Raw genomic sequence first — 22,653 nt, forward strand, 5'->3', positions numbered from 1 at the left:
TGTACACAATAAAATAGATCATGGGATATAATTGTACACAATAAAATACATCATGGGATATAATTGTACACAATAAAATACATCATGGGATATAATTGTACACAATAAAATACATCATGGGATATAATTGTACACAATAAAATACATCATGGGATATAATTGTACACAATAAAATAGATCATGGGATATAATTGTATACAATAAAATACATCATGGGATATAATTGTACACAATAAAATAGATCATGGGATATAATTGTACACAATAAAATACATCATGGGATATAATTTGTACACAATAAAATACATCATGGGATATAATTGTACACAAAGAGGAACACGTGTATTCCATTGCAGCACAAAGCTGTCATCTTCTTTTTGTTCTTGTTCTTTTTGTCCTTGTTATTTTGGTTCTTGTTCTTGTACTTCTTCTTGTTTTTCTTGTCCTTGTTCTTGTTCCTTTGGTCCTTGTTCTTGTTCTTCTTGTTCTAGTTCTTGTTCGTGTTCTTGTTTTTCTTGTCCTTGTTCTTGTTCTTTTGGTCCATGTTTTTGTTCTTCTTGTCTTTGTTCTTGTTCTCGTTGTCCTTGTTCTTTTTGTCCTTGTTCTTGTTCTTTTTGTCCTTGTTCTTGTTCTTCTTGTCCTCGTTCTAATTTCTTCTTCTTCTTGTCGTTGTCGTTGTTGTTGTTGTGTTTTGTTGTTGGTATTTATGTGGATGTTTTTACGGGAAAAGAACATTTCCAGTTGATCTTGATTCAATCCTAATCTTGATTGAATCTAAATTGATGGTTTCATCTTGTACCAGATGCAAGTCAGCACAAATGGATCTGATCCAATTACAGGAAGCTATTTTCCTTTCAAATCTCATTTTCTTATCATAAAAGCAGAACAAATAAAACGTACTTGTAGTCTTTTGTCCTTTGTACTCACGTCACTAAAGCCTGTTTGTCTTTTTTGCATGTTTGTGTTCCTTCCTGCCTGCCAGCAGAAGTCAGCCTCCTGTTTAGTGAGGCGACCAAACGGGCCTGAATATTTCTCAGGTCATCTGGTCTTCACGGCTCACACCAGCGAGGGAAGTCTTTTGTGTGGACAACAACCTTGTCTTTTTGCACCCTTAACTCTTACTTCTTTTGTATTACCACCTTTCTTACTGGTCTACTAGCTTCCTAGTATTAACCTTACTTGTATTGTATTACCACCTTTCTTACTGGTCTACTAGCTTCCAAGTATTAACCTTACTTGTATTGTATTACCACCTTTCTTACTGGTCTACTGACCAGATGCCTGAACCACCTCATCTGGCTCCTCTCCATGTGGAGGAGCAGCAGCTTTACTTTGATCGCCCCCCGGATGACAGATCTTCTCACCCTATCTCTAAGGGAGAGACCAACCACCCGATGGAGGAAACTCATTTCGGCCGCTTGTACCCGTGATCTTGTCATTTCAGTCATAACCTAAAGATCATGACCATAGGTGAAGATGGGAACGTACATCAACCAGTAAATTGAGAGCTTTGCCTTCCAGCTCAGCTCCTTCTTCACCACAACGGATCGATACAGCGTCCGCATTACTGAAGATGCCGCACCGATCCGCCTGTCGATCTCACGATCCACTCTTCCCCCACTCGTGAACAAGACTCCGAGGTACTTGAACTCCTCCACTTGGGGCAGGGTCTCCTCCCCAACCCGAAGATGGCATTCCACCCTTTTCCGGGCGAGAACCATGGACTCGGACTTGGAGGTGCTGATTCTCATCCCAGTCGCTTCACACTCGGCTGCGAACCGATCCAGCGAGAGCTGAAGATCCTGGCCAGATGAAGCCATCAGGACCACATCATCTGCAAAAAGCAGAGACCTAATCCTGCAGCCACCAAACCAGAACCCCTCAACGCCTTGACTGCGCCTAGAAATTCTGTCCATAAAAGTTATGAACAGAATCGGTGACAAAGGGCAGCCTTGGCGGAGTCCAACCCTCAGGAAACTCATTTCGGCCGCTTGTACCCGTGATCTTGTCCTTTCAGTCATAACCTAAAGATCATGACCATAGGTGAAGATGGGAACGTACATCAACCAGTAAATTGAGAGCTTTGCCTTCCGGCTCAGCTCCTTCTTCACCACAACGGATCGATACAGCGTCCGCATTACTGAAGAAACCACACCGATCCGCCTGTCAATCTCACCATCCACTCTTCCCTCACTCGTGAACAAGACTCCAAGGTACATGAACTCCTCCACTTGGGGCAAGATCTCCTCCCCGTCCCAGAAATGGCACTCCACCCTTTTCCGGGCGAGAACCATGGACTCGGACTTGGAGGTGCTGATTCTCATCCCAGTCGCTTCACACTCGGCTGCAAACCAAGCCAGTGACCACATCATCTGCAAAAAGCAGAGACCTAATCCTGCAGCCAACAAACCAGATTCCCTCAACGCCCTGACCGCACCTTCTTAACTACTTCTGCAACCTCAGCCTCAGAAATATGAGAGCCCACCACTTTCTCATAGGAAGACGTGTAGGTGGGATTGAGGAGGTCTTTGAAGTATTCCCTTCACCGATCCACAACATCCTGAGTGGAGGTCAGCAGCACAACATCCTTACACGGTGTTGACAGTGCACTGCTTCCCCTTCCTGAGGTGGTGGATGGTGGTCCAGAATCGCTTTGAAGCTGTCCGGAAGTCGTTCTCCATGGCTTCCTTTAACTCCTCCCCAGTTTTTGCCTCAGCGACCGCCGAAGCCACACACCGCTTGGCCTGTCGTTACCTGTTTGCTACCTCCGGAGTCCCATGAGCCAAAAGAACCCGATAGGACTCTTTCTTCAGCTTGCCGGCATCCCTCACCGCCGGTGTCCACCAGCGAGTTCTAGGATTACCGCCATGACAGGTACCAACCACCTTGCGGCCACAGCTCCAATCAGCCGCCTCGACAATAGAGGTGCGGAACAAGGTCCACTCGGACTCAATGTCCAGCACCTCCCTCGTGACATGTTCAAAGTTCTTCCAGAGGTGGGAATGAAACTCTCTCTGACAGGAGACTCTGTTAGACGTTTCCAGCAGACTCTCACAATGCGTTTGGTCCTGCCAGGTCTGTCCGGCATCCTCCCCCACCATCGCAGCCAACTCACCACCAGGTGGTGATCGGTAGAAAGCTCCACCCCTCTCTTCACCCGAGTGTCCAAAACATGAGAGTGCAAATCCGATGACACAACTACAAAGTCGATCATGGAACTGCGGCCGGGGGTGTCCTGGTGCCACGTGCACATATGGACACCCTTATGTTTGAACATGGTGTTCGTTATGGACAATCTGTGACGGGCACAAAAGTCCAACAACAAAACACCACTCGGGTTCAGATCCGGGTGGCCATTCTTCCCAATCACGCCTCTCCAGGTTTCACTGTCGTTGCCAACATGAGCGTTGAAGTCCCCCAGTAGAACGAGGGAATCACCCGGGGGAGCACTATCCAGTACTCCCTCGAGTGAATCCAAAAAGGGTGGCTACTCTGAGCAGCTGTTTGCTGCGTAAGCACAAACAACAGTCAGGACCCGCCCCCCCCCCCCCCCCCCGAAGGCGGAGGGAAGCTACCCTCTCGTCCACTGGGTTGAACTCCAACGTGCATGCTTTGAGCCGGGGGGAAACAAGAATTTCCACCCCAGCCTCTCACTGCATGCAACGCCAGAGTGGAAGCCCCTCTTGAGACAACTGGTTCCAGAGCCCTTGTTGTGCGTTGAAGTGAGTCCGACTATATCCAGCCGGAACTTCTCCACCTCGCGCACTAGCTCAGGCTCCTTCCCCCCCAGCGAGGTGACGTTCCACGTCCCAAGAGCTAGCTTATGTAGCCGAGGACCGGACCGCCAAGTGCCCTGCCTTCGGCTGCCGCCCAGCTCACACTGCACCCGACCTCTATGGCCCCTCCTATGAGTGGTGAGCCCATTGGAGGGGGGACCCACGTTGCCTCTTTGGGCTGTGCCCGGCCGGGCCCCAGGTGCTCGCCATCGACCCCCTCCCCTCTGAGCCTGGGAGGGAAATCCGAGCCCTCGTTGTTTCTTCTTCATAGAAGTCTTCGAGCTGCTCCTTGTCTGATCCCTCATCTAGGACCTGTTTGTCTTGGGACAACATAGCTCCTAGGATCATTGGGACACGCAAACTCCTCTACCACAATAAGGTATTGGGACTTGTCCTCCCACATGCAGACCGGCCGCAAACCTTTTAGTCACTCCTTTGGATGAGGAGTGAGACTCTCTTGAATTAAGACCACGTAAAATGTACGTACAAAGTGCATCATAGGTAATACGGCGGTCACGCTCCTACCTCAGCACCCATGGCCCAGGCGGCCAGCACGTGGCGGCAGAAGTCCAGCTTGCCCGGCTTCATCTTGTCGTCACATGAGCCGCTGTAGTCGGGAACGTTGCTCACGTCGGGGGAACACTCGAACACCTCCATGTGATGCACCATGGCCTCGTTACCCGCCGTGATCACAGACTCGTACTGGCGGGAGAACAAGAGCGGAGCTAACAGTTACACAAGTGGAAGAAGAAGATCACGGAGTTAGCTTCAAATAATGTAACGTTTATCAGGAAACAGGCTCTGCTTTTTAAAACAAGTACAGGTAAAAGCCAGTAAATTAGAATATTTTGAAAAACTTGATTTATTTCAGTAATTGCATTCAAAAGGTGTAACTTGTACATTATATTTATTCATTGCACACAGACTGATGCATTCAAATGTTTATTTCATGCAATTTTGATGATTTGAAGTGGCAACAAATGAAAATCCAAAATTCCGTGTGTCACAAAATTAGAATATTACTTAAGGCTAATACAAAAAAGGGATTTTTAGAAATGTTGGCCAACTGAAAAGTATGAAAATGAAAAATATGAGCATGTACAATACTCAATACTTGGTTGGAGCTCCTTTTGCCTCAATTACTGCGTTAATGCGGCGTGGCATGGAGTCGATGAGTTTCTGGCACTGCTCAGGTGTTATGAGAGCCCAGGTTGCTCTGATAGTGGCCTTCAACTCTTCTGCATTTTTGGGTCTGGCATTCTGCATCTTCCTTTTCACAATACCCCACAGATTTTCTATGGGGCTAAGGTCAGGGGAGTTGGCGGGCCAATTTAGAACAGAAATACCATGGTCCGTAAACCAGGCACGGGTAGATTTTGCGCTGTGTGCAGGCGCCAAGTCCTGTTGGAACTTGAAATCTCCATCTCCATAGAGCAGGTCAGCAGCAGGAAGCATGAAGTGCTCTAAAACTTGCTGGTAGACGGCTGCGTTGACCCTGGATCTCAGGAAACATAGTGGACCGACACCAGCAGATGACATGGCACCCCAAACCATCACTGATGGTGGAAACTTTACACTAGACTTCAGGCAACGTGGATCCTGTGCCTCTCCTGTCTTCCTCCAGACTCTGGGACCTCGATTTCCAAAGGAAATGCAAAATTTGCTTTCGTCAGAAAACATGACTTTGGACCACTCAGCAGCAGTCCAGCTGGTGTCGGTCCACTCTGTTTCCTGAGATCCAGGGTCAACGCAGCCGTCTACCAGCAAGTTTTAGAGCACTTCATGCTTCCTGCTGCTGACCTGCTCTATGGAGATGGAGATTTCAGGTTCCAACAGGACTTGGCGCCTGCACACAGCGCAAAATCTACCCGTGCCTGGTTTACGGACCATGGTATTTCTGTTCTAAATTACATGAAATAAACATTTGAATGCATCAGTCTGTGTGCAATGAATAAATATAATGTACAAGTTACACCTTTTGAATGCAATTACTGAAATAAATCAAGTTTTTCAAAATATTCTAATTTACTGGCTTTTACCTGTATAGCAGCTAGCTAAGTGCTGACACGCAGCTAGCTAGCGCTTACTTTAGCGGTCATGCAAGTGTAAAAAGAAGTTCACCGATAGATGACGCTCATTTTGCGTGTTGAAGAATAAGTAGACATAAGTTAACCACGAGCAACATTTATCATAAGAAAGTTGCGACACACAGCTAGATAGCGCTTACTTTACTACTTTCTTTCTTTCTTTAGTTTATTTGGAACATGAACACACTTACATCATAATACATCACACAATTTCATATCATTTCATTTTACATCGTGCCCGAAAAGGAGTAGGAAGAAGCAAAGCTTATTTAATCCTACCCCTTTCCCACTTCAAGCGTTTACAAATATATAGAATCATTTACTGACCTTTTTATATAATAAAATAACATCTATGAATTAGTATACAACAGTTTTGTAATATGTAATTAATTAATTAATTCAGTCATTATTAACATACTGAGATACTTTCAACCTTATTTTCAATAAGGTTGAAAGTATTTCTCATAATTCTTCTTTTTTGTACTCCATCCATCCATCCATCTTCTTCCGCTTATCCGAGGTCGGGTCGCGGGGGCAGCAGCCTAAGCAGGGAAGCCCAGACTTCCCTCTCCCCAGCCACTTCGTCCAGCTCTTCCTGTGGGACCCCGAGGCGTTCCCAGGCCAGCCGGGAGACATAGTCTTCCCAACGTGTCCTGGGTCTTCCTCGCGGCCTCCTACCGGTTGGACGTGCCCTAAAGACCTCCCTAGGGAGGCGTTCGGGTGGCATCCTGACCAGATGCCCGAACCACCTCATCTGGCTCCTCTCGATGTGGAGGAGCAGCGGCTTTACTTTGAGCTCCTCCCGGATGGCAGAGCTTCTCACCCTATCTCTAAGGGAGAGCCCCGCCACCCGGCGGAGGAAACTCATTTCGGCCGCTTGTACCCGTGATCTTGTCCTTTCGGTCATAACCCAAAGCTCATGACCATAGGTGAGGATGGGAACGTAGATCGACCGGTAAATTGAGAGCTTTGCCTTCCGGCTCAGCTCCTTCTTCACCACAACGGACCGATACAGCGTCCGCATTACTGAAGACGCCGCACCGATCCGCCTGTCGATCTCACGATTCACTCTTCCCTCACTCGTGAACAAGACTCCCAGGTACTTGAACTCCTCCACTTGGGGCAAGATCTCCTCCCCAACCCGGAGATGGCACTCCACCCTTTTCCGGGCGAGAACCATGGACTCGGACTTGGAGGTGCTGATTCTCATCCCAGTCGCTTCACACTCAGCTGCGAACCGATCCAGTGAGAGCTGAAGATCCTGGCCAGATGAAGCCATCAGGACCACATCATCTGCAAAAAGCAGAGACCTAATCCTGCAGCCACCAAACCAGATCCCCTCAACGCCCTGACTGCGCCTAGAAATTCTGTCCATAAAGGTTATGAACAGAATCGGTGACAAAGGGCAGCCTTGGCGGAGTCCAACCCTCACCGGAAACGTGTCCGACTTACTACCGGCAATGCGGACCAAGCTCTGGCACTGATCATACAGGGAGCGGACCGCCAAAATCAGACAGTCCGATACCCCATACTCTCTGAGCACTCCCCACAGGACTTCCCGAGGGACACGGTCGAATGCCTTCTCCAAGTCCACAAAACACATGTAGACTGGTTGGGCAAACTCCCATGCACCCTCAAGGACCCTGCCCAGAGTATAGAGCTGGTCCACAGTTCCACGACCAGGACGAAAACCACACTGTTCCTCCTGAATCCGAGGTTCGACTATCCGGCGTAGCCTCCTCTCCAGTACACCTGAATAGACCTTACCGGGAAGGCTGAGGAGTGTGATCCCACGATAGTTAGAACACACCCTCCTTTTTGTACTCTGTAAGCACTATTATTTTGAACAACCTCTTAAACTGGATCATATCAGTACAATTTTTAACTTCTTTACTTAATCCATCATTTAATTCCACATACTGATATGCTAAAAGTTCTAAGTGTTGTACGTGCATATAAATGTTTTAAATTATTTTTTCCTCTAAGGTTATATTTCTCCTCTTTAGTTGAGAAGAATTGTTGTACATTCTTTGGTAGCAGGTTATAGTTTGCTTTGTACATCATTTTAGCTCTTTGCAATTTTACCAAATCACCAAACTTTAATATTTCTGACTTAATAAATAAATGTTCTCTATATCCAACATGATGTATTATTCTAACTGATCTTTTTTGTAACACGGTTAGCGAATGTAGCGCACATTTGTAGTTATTTCCCCATATTTCTGCACAATAACTCAGATATGGTAACACTAGCGAGCAGTAGAGAATATGTAGTGATTTTTGGCCCAGGACATATTTTGCTTTATTCATTATTGAAATGTTTTTTGCCACCTTATGTTGTATGTTCAAAGTTCTTCCGGTGGCAGCGGACAGGTACCGACAGGCCAAGCGGTGTGCGGCTTCAGCGGTTGCGGAGGCAAAAACTCGGACATGGGAGGAGTTCGGGGAGGCCATGGAAAACGACTTCCGGACGGCTTCGAAGCGATTCTGGACCACCATCCGCCGCCTCAGGAAGGGGAAGCAGTGCACTGTCAACACCGTGTATGGTGAGGATGGTGTTCTGCTGACCTCGACTGCGGATGTTGTGGATCGGTGGAGGGAATACTTCGAAGACCTCCTCAATCCCACCAACACGTCTTCCTATGAGGAAGCAGTGCCTGGGGAATCTGTGGTGGGCTCTCCTATTTCTGGGGCTGAGGTTGCTGAGGTAGTTAAAAAGCTCCTCGGTGGCAAGGCCCCGGGGGTGGATGAGATCCGCCCGGAGTTCCTTAAGGCTCTGGATGCTGTGGGGCTGTCTTGGTTGACAAGACTCTGCAGCATCGCGTGGACATCGGGGGCGGTACCTCTGGATTGGCAGACCGGGGTGGTGGTTCCTCTCTTTAAGAAGGGGAACCGGAGGGTGTGTTCTAACTATGGTGGGATCACACTCCTCAGCCTTCCCGGTAAGGTCTATTCAGGTGTACTGGAGAGGAGGCTACGCCGGATAGTCGAACCTCGGATTCAGGAGGAACAGTGTGGTTTTCGTCCTGGTCGTGGAACTGTGGACCAGTTCTATACTCTCGGCAGGGTCCTTGAGGGTGCATGGGAGTTTGCCCAACCAGTCTACGTGTGTTTTGTGGACTTGGAGAAGGCATTCGACCGTGTCCCTCGGGAAGTCCTGTGGGGAGTGCTCAGAGAGTATGGGGTATCGGACTGTCTGATTTTGGCGGTCCGCTCCCTGTATGATCAGTGTCAGAGCTTGGTCCGCATTGCCGGCAGTAAGTCGGACACGTTTCCAGTGAGGGTTGGACTCCGCCAAGGCTGCCCTTTGTCACCGATTCTGTTCATAACTTTTATGGACAGAATTTCTAGGCGCAGTCAAGGCGTTGAGGGGATCTGGTTTGGTGGCTGCAGGATTAGGTCTCTGCTTTTTGCAGATGATGTGGTCCTGATGGCTTCATCTGGCCAGGATCTTCAGCTCTCGCTGGATCGGTTCGCAGCCGAGTGTGAAGCGACTGGGATGAGAATCAGCACCTCCAAGTCCGAGTCCATGGTTCTCGCCCGGAAAAGGGTGGAATGCCATCTTCGGGTTGGGGAGGAGACCCTGACCCAAGTGGAGGAGTTCAAGTACCTCGGAGTCTTGTTCACGAGTGAGGGAAGAGTGGATGGTGAGATCGACAGGCGGATCGGTGCGGCATCTTCAGTAATGCGGACGCTGTATCGATCCGTTGTGGTGAAGAAGGAGCTGAGCCGGAAGGCAAAGCTCTCAATTTACCGGTCGATCTACGTTCCCATCCTCACCTATGGTCATGAGCTTTGGGTTATGACCGAAAGGACAAGATCACGGGTACAAGCGGCCGAAATGAGTTTCCTCCGCCGGGTGGCGGGGCTCTCCCTTAGAGATAGGGTGAGAAGCTCTTTCATCCGGGGGGAGCTCAAAGTAAAGCCGCTGCTCCTCCACATCGAGAGGAGCCAGATGAGGTGGTTCGGGCATCTGGTCAGGATGCCACCCGATCGCCTCCCTCGGGAGGTGTTTAGGGCACGTCCGTCCGGTAGGAGGCCACGGGGAAGACCCAGGACACGCTGGGAAGACTATGTCTCCCGGCTGGCCTGGGAACGCCTCGGGATCCCCCGGGAAGAGCTGGACGAAGTGGCTGGGGAGAGGGAAGTCTGGGCTTCCCTGCTTAGGCTGCTGCCCCCACGACCCGACCTCGGATAAGCGGAAGAAGATGGATGGATGGATGGATGGATGTTGTATGTTTTGTATATAAGATTTCCAGTTCATTTGATCATCTATTAATACTCCCAAAAATCTAGTTTCTTTTACCCTTTCTATGTCTACTTCGTCTATTTGTATTTGTGTATGATGCTCTTTTCTACTATTACCAAATAGCCTTATTTTAGTTTTACTGAGATTCAAAGACAGTCTGTTTTTGTCAAGCCATCTTTTTAATTTGTTCATTTCTTCTGTTATTATTTGTATTATCTTCTGTGTGCTCTCTCCTGAACAGAAAGCAGTTGTGTCGTCTGCAAATAAAACCAACTTTAAGTCCTTCGTAACCTTACAAATGTCGTTTATATAAAGATTGAACAATCTTGGTCCCAGTATTGACCCCTGGGGTACACCACGGGATATATCTAGCCGTGTTGACATATTTTCACCCATATTTACATATTGCTTCCTGTTGGTTAAATAACTTCTTACCCAATTCAATACCAAACCTCTGATGCCATATCGTTCTAATTTTCGTATTAAAATATCATGATTAATCGTGTCAAATGCTTTTGTTAAGTCCATGAATACTGCGGCCGCACATTCTTTACCATCTATTGCATTGGTAATTTCCTCTGTTATTTTGGTTAGTGCTATTGATGTTGAGATATTTGCTCGGAATCCATATTGGTTCTCCACAAGCGTCCCACTTTTGTTAATAAATAAATCTAATCGACTATTGAATAATTTTTCCAAGATTTTGGAGAACTGTGGAAGTAATGAAACTGGTCTGTAGTTAGTAGAGATGCGCGGATAGGCAATTATTTCATCCGCAACCGCGTCAGAAAGTCGTCAACCATCCGCCATCCACCCGATGTAACGTATGATCAGAACTGCACCCGCCCGCCATCCGCCCGCACCCGCCCGTTGTTATATATCTAATATAGACGATGCAAGGCATTAGTGAGGCATACCTGCCAACTACTCCGGTTTTCCCGTAATTCGTACGGTTTTCATCAACCTATTCCGGGTTACGGTTGCAGTGATAAAAAATACGGTTTTTCATTAATTAAAAAAAAAAAAAAAAGGGTGAAAACTACGCGAATTGCACCTTGTGCAGACAAGATTTTTCGATCGGACACGGAGGAATTAGCGATGTAAAAGACCACGTTGGGACAAAAAAACACAAGTCTAATGCCGTTGCTAGCGATACAAGTGGAAAACTTTCAACGTTTTTCGTCGCCCAAACAGATTCTTTGGATGTGATAAATGCCAAAGTTTTATTTACGGAGGCAATAATTGAGCATGGACTTCCAATCGCACTGGCTGATCACATGGGACAGTTAAATGTTTGTAATGCAACCTTTAAAAATCATTACGCGGTGATCGCGGTCCCAAAAATAAACTTTTCTTGCATGATAATGTCCAGAAAAATTCGCTTTATATTACTATAGAGTCCTTTTAACGAATGAGTTTGATGGTTTATCACAAACCTTAAATGAAAGAAGTCCTTTGTTCTCCTGCACCATGCATGCGCTTTGGCCTTGCTTCGTGTTTGGTGCGCAATCCTGTCGGCTGTATTTCACAGCACGACATACTGTTAACAGTGTTTATACTATTTATGCTTTCAAGTCCAAGTTGAAGAAATCTTGTTAAATGTTGACAGCATAACTACCAAAATACAGAAGTATGTCCTTAATATTTTTGCAGTGCTATTTCTGTTGAAAAGTTCAAATGATTACATTAGAGATGTGATGTGCCACTTTTCAAGTGTCTGATGGCTTCAATTAATTTTCATTAATTTTTCATATTTTGAATTCTTTTGAAAGGCTTACAAAAAAAACTACATTTGAATTGTAATTCCATGCTATTGACAGGACTATTAATTTTAATGAAGTTAGCTTACCATGTTTACAGTATGATAATTGTGATAGAAATGTGAATTTTAGGCACAGAATATTTTTTACAATTGAACAAGGCAGTAGATTATACAAGCTTGGACAGAAAGTTAATAATGACACCAATTTTTTTTTTAATGGAATTGTTTAGTACTGTTTTACCATTTGTTTACTGTAAAAAGTGTTTATACTTTCAATGAACAAATTGAAGTCTTGTGAAAGGTTGACAGGATAACTGGCATTAACTGTCAAAATAATTTCAAACTATTGAAGTTAGCTTACAGAATAAACATGTCAATCAACCCATATGATTTTTGCTGTAATATTTTTGTTTTGAAAAGTCACTGTGACTGATAGAAAAGTGATGCTTTTAGCAACATTTTAACCTGTCTGAATGCTAATAATCATTTTGCGTCGGGGGGGCGAAGCCCTGAACCCTCCACCAGGACTTTGTCCTGGACCTACCGGGACCTGCGGCCCTTGGACCCTGGCTACTAGGTTTTTCTGATTTCAAAAGTTGGCAGGTATGGTGAGGTTATAAAGCTTTTGCCTGTTAAAGAAAGGAGACTGATCCAATGCAGCACAGACATTCGCGTGCCACGCTGTCACGACCCAGACGCACACCAGTGCGCAATCATATGGGAGCCGCGCTGAGCGCACCTCCAAGCGCGTCTCGCTGCCGGCGACGGCCGGGTATGGGCCCGACGCTCCAACACAAACACTAAACTGTCAAATATACTGTAAAAACATCATATGTCATGTTTTTACACTATACTGTCAAATATACTGTATAAACATATTTGATGTTTTTACAGTATACTATAAAAACATTATATTTGTTTTTACAGTATACTGTGAAAACATCATATTTGATGTTTTTACAGTATAGTGTAAAAACATCATATTTGTACTGTGTAGTGTTTGGTTACCATGACGATGTGGTTCTTGGCCATCCCCTCAGGCAGCCTGTGGATGAAGCACCAGTAGGTGGTCTCCTGACCCGGGATCAGCACGTCGGGCGCCACCACGTCCAGCGTGCGCACGTCCGGGGGCAGCGTGGGTGGCGGCGTGTCGGGCCGCAGCATCAGGACCCTTTGGAGGCCCGTGTGGATGCCCGACAGGTTGAGCTGCTCCAAGGAGGCCAGGGTTTGGTCCAGCAGGGCGTAGATGACGTGCACCGTTCCCTCCTGAACGCAAATGGTTGCCATGGTAACCTTTGTATCCACGCTTTGCTAGCCATCATCGTAGATTTTCTGCCATTATTAAATATGTATTGTTTACTTCCCAACACTGCAAGCATGACCAGTAATCTTTTATTTGACGAGGGAAAATGATTTCTTTTATCAAACAATATCAGGAGAAAAATATGTCACATTGCAGACTATAAAGTTTCATTTTAGGAAAATACTTTGACCAATTTACAAGAAGACAATTCATAATCCCCGGGAAGAGCTGGACCAAGTGGCTGGGGAGAGGAAAGTCTGGGTTTCCCTGCTTAGGCTGCTGCCCCCGCGACCCCACCTCGGATAAGCGGAAGAAGATGGATGGATGAATGGACGATTCATAATGTGACAGCAAAAAATTATCAAGTATTTTTTAGGCAAAAAATCATGTAGGAATAATATAATTTAAGGGAAAATATGATTTTTTTTAATGTTTATTTTGATTAACTCTGATTATTTTATGTATTTATTGTTTTTTAGTTTACATATATATATATATATATATATATATATATATATATATATATATATATATGTCTTGATAAGGTTATCCAAAAAATAGTGCTCGATACCGTAGTAGAGCGCAATATATGTATGTGTGGGAAAAAAATCACAAGACTACTTCATCTCTACAGGCCTGTTTCATGAGGGGTTCCCTCAATCATCAGGAGATGATCTCCTGACTCAATCACAGGCAACGAAAGAAACATCATCATCCACGCAAAAAACTCCATTCTCATCCACAACAGTACACCATGGCAAAAAAAGAACAATGCAACATTTGACGTCACTATGGGAAGTTTTGACGGAGCAGAAACGTGTGAACTCGTTGGGAGTTTCCTCCTCTCCCAGCTCGCTAGCCTCAATCTGAACCTTGGTATTTACCGTGATGACGGACTGGCAGTGTGTCGCGCCTCGCCAAGGAGCAGCGAGAATACCAAGAAGCGCATATGCCAAATTTTCAAAGAGAACGGCCTACGGATCACGATTGAAGCCAACGAGCAAACCGTCAACTTCCTTGACGTCACTTTCAACCTGAGAAATAACAGCTACCAACCATTCACGAAACCCAACACAACACTCCAATACGTGCACCATGACAGCAACCACCCACCCACCACCACGAAAAGAATACCTACCGGAATCAATAAAAGGCTATCGATGCTGTCATCTAGCAAAGCTGAATTTGACCAAGCAACCCCCCCGTACCAAAAAGCCCTTGATGAAAGCGGATACAATTTCACCCTCACCTATGAACCCACGCCAGGAAACCAGCCAAAAAAGAACAGAAAACGAAACGGCATCATCTGGTACAACCCCCCATACAGCAAAAACGTCTCAACGAACATTGGACACAAATTCCTCAACCTGATTGACAAACACTTTCCCAAAGACAACAACCTAAGAAAAGTATTCAACAAGAACAACATCAAATTGAGCTACAGCTGCATGAACAATATACGACAAATCATCTCAAACCACAACAAAACAATTGCAAATGAGCCGTCGACCCCCAGTCAGAACGACTCCAAAACCAACAAAGCATGTAACTGTCGAAAGAAACCTGATTGCCCCCTCAACGGGGGATGCTTACAAACATCAGTTGTCTACCAATCTAAGGTAATACGCAAGGACATTAACACATCCGACACATATGTAGGATTAACCGAGGGTGAATTCAAAACCAGATGGAACAACCACAAGGCTTCTTTCAGGAACAAAAACCTGCGAAATACCACAGAACTCAGCAAACACATTTGGGACCTCAAAGACAATAATGTTGAATATTCAATAACATGGCAAATTCTTGCATCCAGCACACCTTACAATAGTGGTAATAAAAGATGCAACCTATGCTTGAAAGAGAAACTGTTTATTATCTACCGTCCAGACCTGTCATCCCTCAACAAGCGCAGCGAAATTGTAACAACATGCCGCCATAGACGGAAACACCTCCTAGGTAACACATGAACCAATCACCACGCCCCTAGGCCAGCCTGTACCCACCCACTCTGTGCCCTATATAAACCATGGTATGCGAATGCTCCCATTAAAATCTCCTGACGATTGAGGGTACCCCCCTCATGAAACAGGCCTGTAGAGATGAAATAGTCTTGTGATTTTTTTCCCCACACATACATATATATATATATATATATATATATATATATATATATATATATATATATATATATATATATATATATATATATAATTTTACAAGAATAAAAGTCATATTACAAGAAAAGTATCATACAATTTTTATAATATTATGAAAAATGTGTTGTAACATTCAGAGGAGAAACATGTTTTAGTAATGTCAAATGTAATGTCTTATATTTTGTCACAGTAGTTTAAAAAAAATTAAAAATAATAATAGACAATACAGTATTGGCAATTTATTTTGGTAAGGAAAGTGTTATTTTACTTGTCACAATAAAGAACACTTTATTTCAAAAAAAGTCATCTTGTATGAATTTTTTTTTAAATGAATCAGGAAAAAATATATTTTAATATTTTTGTGAATGTCATTTTTGAGGAAAACATAATTTAATTTGTGAATAAAAATCTTAATGTTTTAATATCGTGTACAAAATCCCAATATTGTGTCAAAAAATATATATTCCAATATTTTGTGACAAAAAAAAAAAGTCTAATAGTATTTTTTTTCCAATTCTTAATGTGTCCATAATCATGATATGGTGTAAAACATTTCCAACAGTGTAAAAAAAGTCTATAATTGTAAAAAAAAAAATATCCTAAAATTATATTTTGAAAATCCAATTAAAGTGGAAGTCTGATCCTCATATTAGTAATTTAATCCTAATATTTTGAAAAAAATAATACAATTATAATAATCTTCTGAAAAAAAAGTTCTAATACTGTGGACATACATCCAAATATTGTGACTGAAATTCAAATGATTAGGAAAAATACTAATAATGTGGAAAAAACCTTAATATTGTGAAAAAAAATCTAAAATTATGGTCAAAAACCCATACTATTGTAAAAATAAAAAATCATAATATCGTGTATAAAATTTGAAATTTGTGTAAAAAAATAAAATATATAATTTAAAATTTTTGATAGACATCCAAAAATGTATTTAAAAAAATCCATCCATCCATTTTGTACCGTTTGTCCCCTTCGGGGTCGCGGAGGGTGCTGAAGCCTTTCCCAGCTGCACTCCTAACGTGGAAAAACAATCCTAATATAGTGGAAATATAATCCTGATGTTCTGAATCAAATCCTATATTTGAAAAAAAATATTGTGAATTAAATCTTGATATTTTGATAAGGAATGGTAATATTGTAAAAATACTGTTAATATAGTAAACACTACTGTTAATATGTTAAAAAACTACTGTTAATATGTTAAAAACTACTGTTAATATAGTAAAAACTACTTTTAATACAGTAAAAACTACTGTTATTATTGTGAAAATACTGTTAATATTGTGAGAATACAGTTTAAATTGTGTAAATGTTGTTAATATAGTAAAAACTACTGTTAATATTTTGAAAATACTGTTAATATTGTGGAAATACTGTTAATATTGTGAAACTACTGTTAATAAAGTGAAAACTACTGTTAATATAGTGAAAATACTGTTAATGTAGTAAAAACTACTGTTAATAAAGTAAAAACTACTGTTAATATAGTAAAAATACAGTTAATATTGTGAAACTACTATTAATATATTAAAAACTACTGTTAATATAGTGAAAACTACTGTTAATGTAGTAAAAACTACTGTTAATAAAGTAAAAACTACTGTTAATATAGTAAACACTACTGTTAATACAGTAAAAAGTAGTGTTATTGTAGTAAAAAGTAGTGTTATTGTAGTGAAAAGTAGTGTTATTGTAGTAAAAAGTAGTGTTATTGTAGTGAAAAGTAGTGTTATTGAAGTAAAAAGTAGTGTTATTGTAGTGAAAAGTAGTGTCATTGTAGTGAAAAGTAGTGTTATTGTAGTAAAAAATAATGTTATTGTAGTAAAAAGTAATGTTATTGTAGTAAAAAGTAGTGTTATTGTAGTAAAAAGTAGTGTTATTGTAGTGAAAAGTAGTGTTATTGTAGTAAAAAGTAGTGTTATTGTAGTGAAAAGTAGTGTTATTGTAGTGAAAAGTAATGTTATTGTAGTGAAAAGTAGTGTTATTGTAGTGAAAAGTAGTGTTATTGTAGTAAAAAGTAGTGTTATTGTAGTGAAAAGTAGTGTTATTGAAGTAAAAAGTAGTGTTATTGTAGTGAAAAGTAGTGTCATTGTAGTGAAAAGTAGTGTTATTGTAGTAAAAAGTAATGTTATTGTAGTAAAAAGTAATGTTATTGCAGTAAAAAGTAGTGTTATTGTAGTGAAAAGTAGTGTTATTGTAGTAAAAAGTAGTGTTATTGTAGTGAAAAGTAGTGTTATTGTAGTAAAAAGTAGTGTTATTGTAGTAAAAAGTAGTGTTATTGTAGTGAAAAGTAGTGTTATTGTAGTGAAAAGTAGTGTTATTGTAGTAAAAAGTAATGTTATTGTAGTAAAAAGTAATGTTATTGTAGTAAAAAGTAGTGTTATTGTAGTAAAAAGTAATGTTATTGTAGTAAAAAGTAATGTTATTGTAGTAAAAAGTAGTGTTATTGTAGTAAAAAGTAGTGTTATTGTAGTAAAAGTAGTGTTATTGTAGTGAAAAGTAGTGTTATTGTAGTAAAAAGTAATGTTATTGTAGTAAAAAGTAGTGTTATTGTAGTAAAAAGTAGTGTTATTGTAGTAAAAAGTAGTGTTATTGTAGTAAAAGTAGTGTTATTGTAGTGAAAAGTAGTGTTATTGTAGTAAAAAGTAGTGTTATTGTAGTAAAAAGTAGTGTTATTGTAGTGAAAAGTAGTGTTATTGTAGTAAAAAGTAGTGTTATTGTAGTAAAAAGTAATGTTATTGTAGTAAAAAGTAGTGTTATTATAGTAAAAAGTAGTGTTATTGTAGTAAAAAGTAGTGTTATTGTAGTGAAAAGTAGTGTTATTGTAGTGAAAAGTAGTGTTATTGTAGTAAACAGTAGTGTTATTGTAGTAAAAAGTAGTGTTATCGTAGTAAAAAGTAGTGTTATTGTAGTAAAAAGTAATGTTATTGTAGTAAAAAGTAGTGTTATTGTAGTAAAAAGTAGTGTTATTGTAGTGAAAAGTAGTGTTATTGGGTGAGGTACCTGAATGAGGTAATCTCTGGGGTCGCAGGTGTTGAAAGGTCTCTTGAAGAGCAGATAGAAACCTTCAGACGTCCATTTTGCTTCAATCAGCTCGTAGTCTTGCTGGCGGTCCAAGGTCACATGACCCTCGCTGTCACTCCACGCGTCCTACATGCAGTCACACACACTTTCTGCATTCAGTCACTCCTGCAAAATGTGCCACACTTTGTGCTGAAGTGCTACATTATGTGCTAAAGTGGCACACTATGTGCTAAAGTGCTACATGATGTGCTAAAGTGCTACATTATGCGCTAAAGTGCTACACTATATGCTAAAGTGCTACACTATGTACTAAAGTGGTAAAGTATGTGCTAAAGTGGTACACTTTGTGGCAAAGTGCTGCACTATGTGCTGAAGTGCTACACTATGTGCTAAAGTGCTACACTATGTGCTAAAGTGGCACACTATGTGCTAAAGTGCTACATGATGTGCTAAAGTGCTACACTATGTGCTAAAGTGGCACACTATGTGCTAAAGTGCTACATGATGTGCTAAAGTGGCACACTATGTGCTAAAGTGCTACACTATGTGCTAAAGTGGCACACTATGTGCTAAAGTGTTACATGATGTGCTACATTTTGTGCTAAAGTGCTACATTATGCGCTAAAGTGCTACACTATGTGCTAAAGTGCTACACTATGTACTAAAGTGGTAAAGTATGTGCTAAAGTGCTACATGATGTGCTAAAGTGGCACACTATGTGCTAAAGTGCTACATGATGTGCTAAAGTGCTACACTATGTGCTAAAGTGGCACACTATGTGCTAAAGTGGCACACTATGTGCTAAAGTGCTACACTATGTGCTAAAGTGGCACACTATGTGCTAAAGTGCTACATGATGTGCTACATTTTGTGCTAAAGTGCTACATTATGTGCTAAAGTGCTACACTATGTGCTAAAGTGGTACACTATGCGGTAAAGTGCGGCACTATGTGCTGAAGTGCTACACTATGTGTTAAAGTGCTACACTATGTGCTAAAGTGGCACACTATGTGCTAAATGATGTGCTAAAGTGCTACACTATGTGCTAAAGTGCTACACTATGTGCTAAAGTGCTACACTATGTGCTAAAGTGGCACACTATGTGCTAAAGTGCTACACTATGTGCTAAAGTGGCACACTATGTGCTAAAGTGCTACATGATGTGCTACATTTTGTGCTAAAGTGCTACATTATGCGCTAAAGTGCTACACTATGTGCTAAAGTGCTACACTATGTACTAAAGTGGTAAAGTATGTGCCAAAGTGGTACACTTTGTGGCAAAGTGGTACAGTATGTGCTAAAGTGGTACAGTATGTGATAAAGTGCTACACTTTGTGCTAAAATGGTACAGCATGTGCTAAAGTGGTATACTTTGTGCTAAAGTAGCACAGTACGTGGTGAAGTAATACACCATGTGGTACAGTAGTACATGTTTGGGTATAAAAGCAGCTTCCATGAAATGCTCAGTCGTTCCCAAACAAGGACGGGGGCGAGGGTCACCACTTTGTCAACAAATGCCTGAGCAAATTGTCTAAGAACAACATTTCTCAACAAGGAATTTAGGGATTTCACCATCTACGCTCCGTAATATCATCAAAAGGTTCAGCGAATGTGGAGAAATCACTGCACGTATTACACACCTCGGATCCCTCAGGCGCTACTGCATCAAAAAGTGACATCGGTGTGTAAAGGATATCACCACATGCGCTCAGGAACACTTCAGAAAACCACTGTCAGTAACTACAGTCGGTCGCTACATCTGTAAGTGCAAGTCAAAACTCTACCATGCAAAGCCAAAGCCATTTATCAACAACACCCGGAAACGCTTCGCTGGGCCCGAGCTCATCTAAGATGGACTGACGCAAAGTGGAAAAGTCTTCTGTGGTCTGACGAGTCTATATATTAAAATATACCATAAAGCACAAAAATAGAGCAAATATCTATCATTAGGTTAAAATCAGAAAACAACCGGCAAATCCAGACCAAAATAAAAGCATTAAATATTGAAAGCCAGTCATAATAATAAAGTTACATTTCTTTTTCCACCTTTAAATCAAATCATCTCGAGAAAATATTGCATCTTGCTCCACCATATTCTTTTATGATGATTCATTTGACAATTTGTTTGATGCATTATTATGTTTTGAGTAGTTTTTCTTCTAAATATGAACATTTTATAGTCCATTTTATTGTTGGCCATATTTCATTTTAGAGAATATCAAAGCATGAATACTGTAAAATTAAAAAAAAAAAAATCTGTGGAAAATATAACTTTTTTTACACTTAAAATGTACTTTTACAGGGCATTACTGTAAATGGAAAAATAGTACCACTTTTATTCTTACAGCTGCCTTTTTTAATGTCAAATCTACATTTGTATTTATTATTTAAAAAAAGTGAAGTGTGATCTGGCCTTTTACTTAATAAAATAAATAAAAGATATGAATGGAAATAAAGATATAAAAACAATAATATTAAATAAAACAAATATTTAAAAATACATATATAGAATTAATAATAATAAACTAAATACATAAAAAATAGTTAAAATAAATGTAAATAATATTCAATAAAAATAAATACAGTGCAATAATAATACTGTAAATATAATACTAAAAATAATTTCAAATACATAAAATCGTAATGAATAAGAATAAATGAATGAATTAAATAAACAACAATAATAAAAAATAAATACAATAATAATGAATGAGAATACATGAATGCAAATAAAGATATAAAAACAATAATATTAAATAAAACAAATATTTAAAAATACATATATAGAATTAATAATAATAAACTAAATACATAACAAATAGTTAAAATAAATGTAAATAATATTCAATAAAAATAAATACAAGTAATACAGTGCAATAATAATACTGTAAATATAATACTAAAAATAATTTCAAATACATAAAATAGTAATGAATAAGAATAAATGAATAAATTAAATAAACAACAATAATAAAAAATAAATACAATAATAATGAATGAGAATACATGAATGGAAATAAAGATATAAAAACAATAATATTAAATAAAACAAATATTTAAAAATACATATATAGAATTAATAATAATAAACTAAATACATAAAAAATAGTTAAAATAAATGTAAATAATATTCAATAAAAATAAATACAAATAATACAGTGCAATAATAATACTGTAAATATAATACTAAAAATAATTTCAAATACATAAAATAGTAATGAATAAGAATAAATGAATAAATTAAATAAACAACAATAATAAAAAAAAAATCTGTGGAAAATATGACTGAGCTGCCCGTTTTTTACACTTAAAATGTACTTTTACAGGGCATTACTGTAAATGGAAAAATAGTACCACTTTTATTCTTACAGCTGCCTTTTTTAATGTCAAATCTACATTTGTATTTATTATTTTTTAAAAGTTAAGTGTGATCTGGCCTTTTACTTAATAAAATAAATAAAAGATATGAATGGAAATAAAGATATAAAAACAATAATATTAAATAAAACAAATATTTAAAAATACATATATAGAATTAATAATAATAAACTAAATACATAAAAAATAGTTAAAATAAATGTAAATAATATTCAATACAAATAATACAGTGCAATAATAATACTGTAAATATAATACTAAAAATAATTTCAAATACATAAAATAGTAATGAATAAGAATAAATGAATAAATTAAATAAACAACGATAATAAAAAATAAATACAATAATAATGAATGAGAATACATGAATGGAAATAAAGATATAAAAACAATAATATTAAATAAAACAAATATTTAAAAATACATATATAGAATTAATAATAATAAAGTAAATACATAAAAAATAGTTAAAATAAATGTAAATAATATTCAATAAAAATAAATACAGTGCAATAATAATACTGTAAATATAATACTAAAAATAATTTCAAATACATAAAATAGTAATGAATAAGAATAAATGAATAAATTAAATAAACAACAATAATAAAAAATAAATACAATAATAATGAATGAGAATACATGAATGGAAATAAAGATATAAAAACAATGATATTAAATTAAAAAAAATATTTAAAAATACATATATAGAATTAATAATAATAAACTAAATACATAAAAAATAGTTAAAATAAATGTAAATAATATTCAATAAAAATAAATACAAATAATACAGTGCAATAATAATACTGTAAATATAATACTAAAAATAATTTCAAATACATAAAATAGTAATGAATAAGAATAAATGAATAAATTAAATAAACAACAATAATAAAA

General features: G+C 39.5%; 1 protein-coding gene across 1 annotated transcript in view; it reads right to left on the reverse strand.

The window, feature by feature from the left end:
- Window positions 1–22,653, reverse strand: part of dbh (dopamine beta-hydroxylase (dopamine beta-monooxygenase)) — a 75,085-nt gene that overhangs the window by 51,100 nt on the left and 1,332 nt on the right. The window contains exons 2-4 of the mRNA XM_061931886.2: window positions 18,355–18,501; window positions 12,883–13,140; window positions 4,302–4,478 (exon numbers count right to left, since the gene is read on the reverse strand). Of these exons, the coding sequence (XP_061787870.1) occupies window positions 4,302–4,478; window positions 12,883–13,140; window positions 18,355–18,501 (582 nt within the window). The remainder of the gene's footprint in view (window positions 1–4,301; window positions 4,479–12,882; window positions 13,141–18,354; window positions 18,502–22,653) is intronic.

Source organism: Nerophis lumbriciformis, linkage group LG39 (assembly GCF_033978685.3).
Source record: "Nerophis lumbriciformis linkage group LG39, RoL_Nlum_v2.1, whole genome shotgun sequence".
Lineage (NCBI taxonomy): Eukaryota > Metazoa > Chordata > Actinopteri > Syngnathiformes > Syngnathidae > Nerophis > Nerophis lumbriciformis.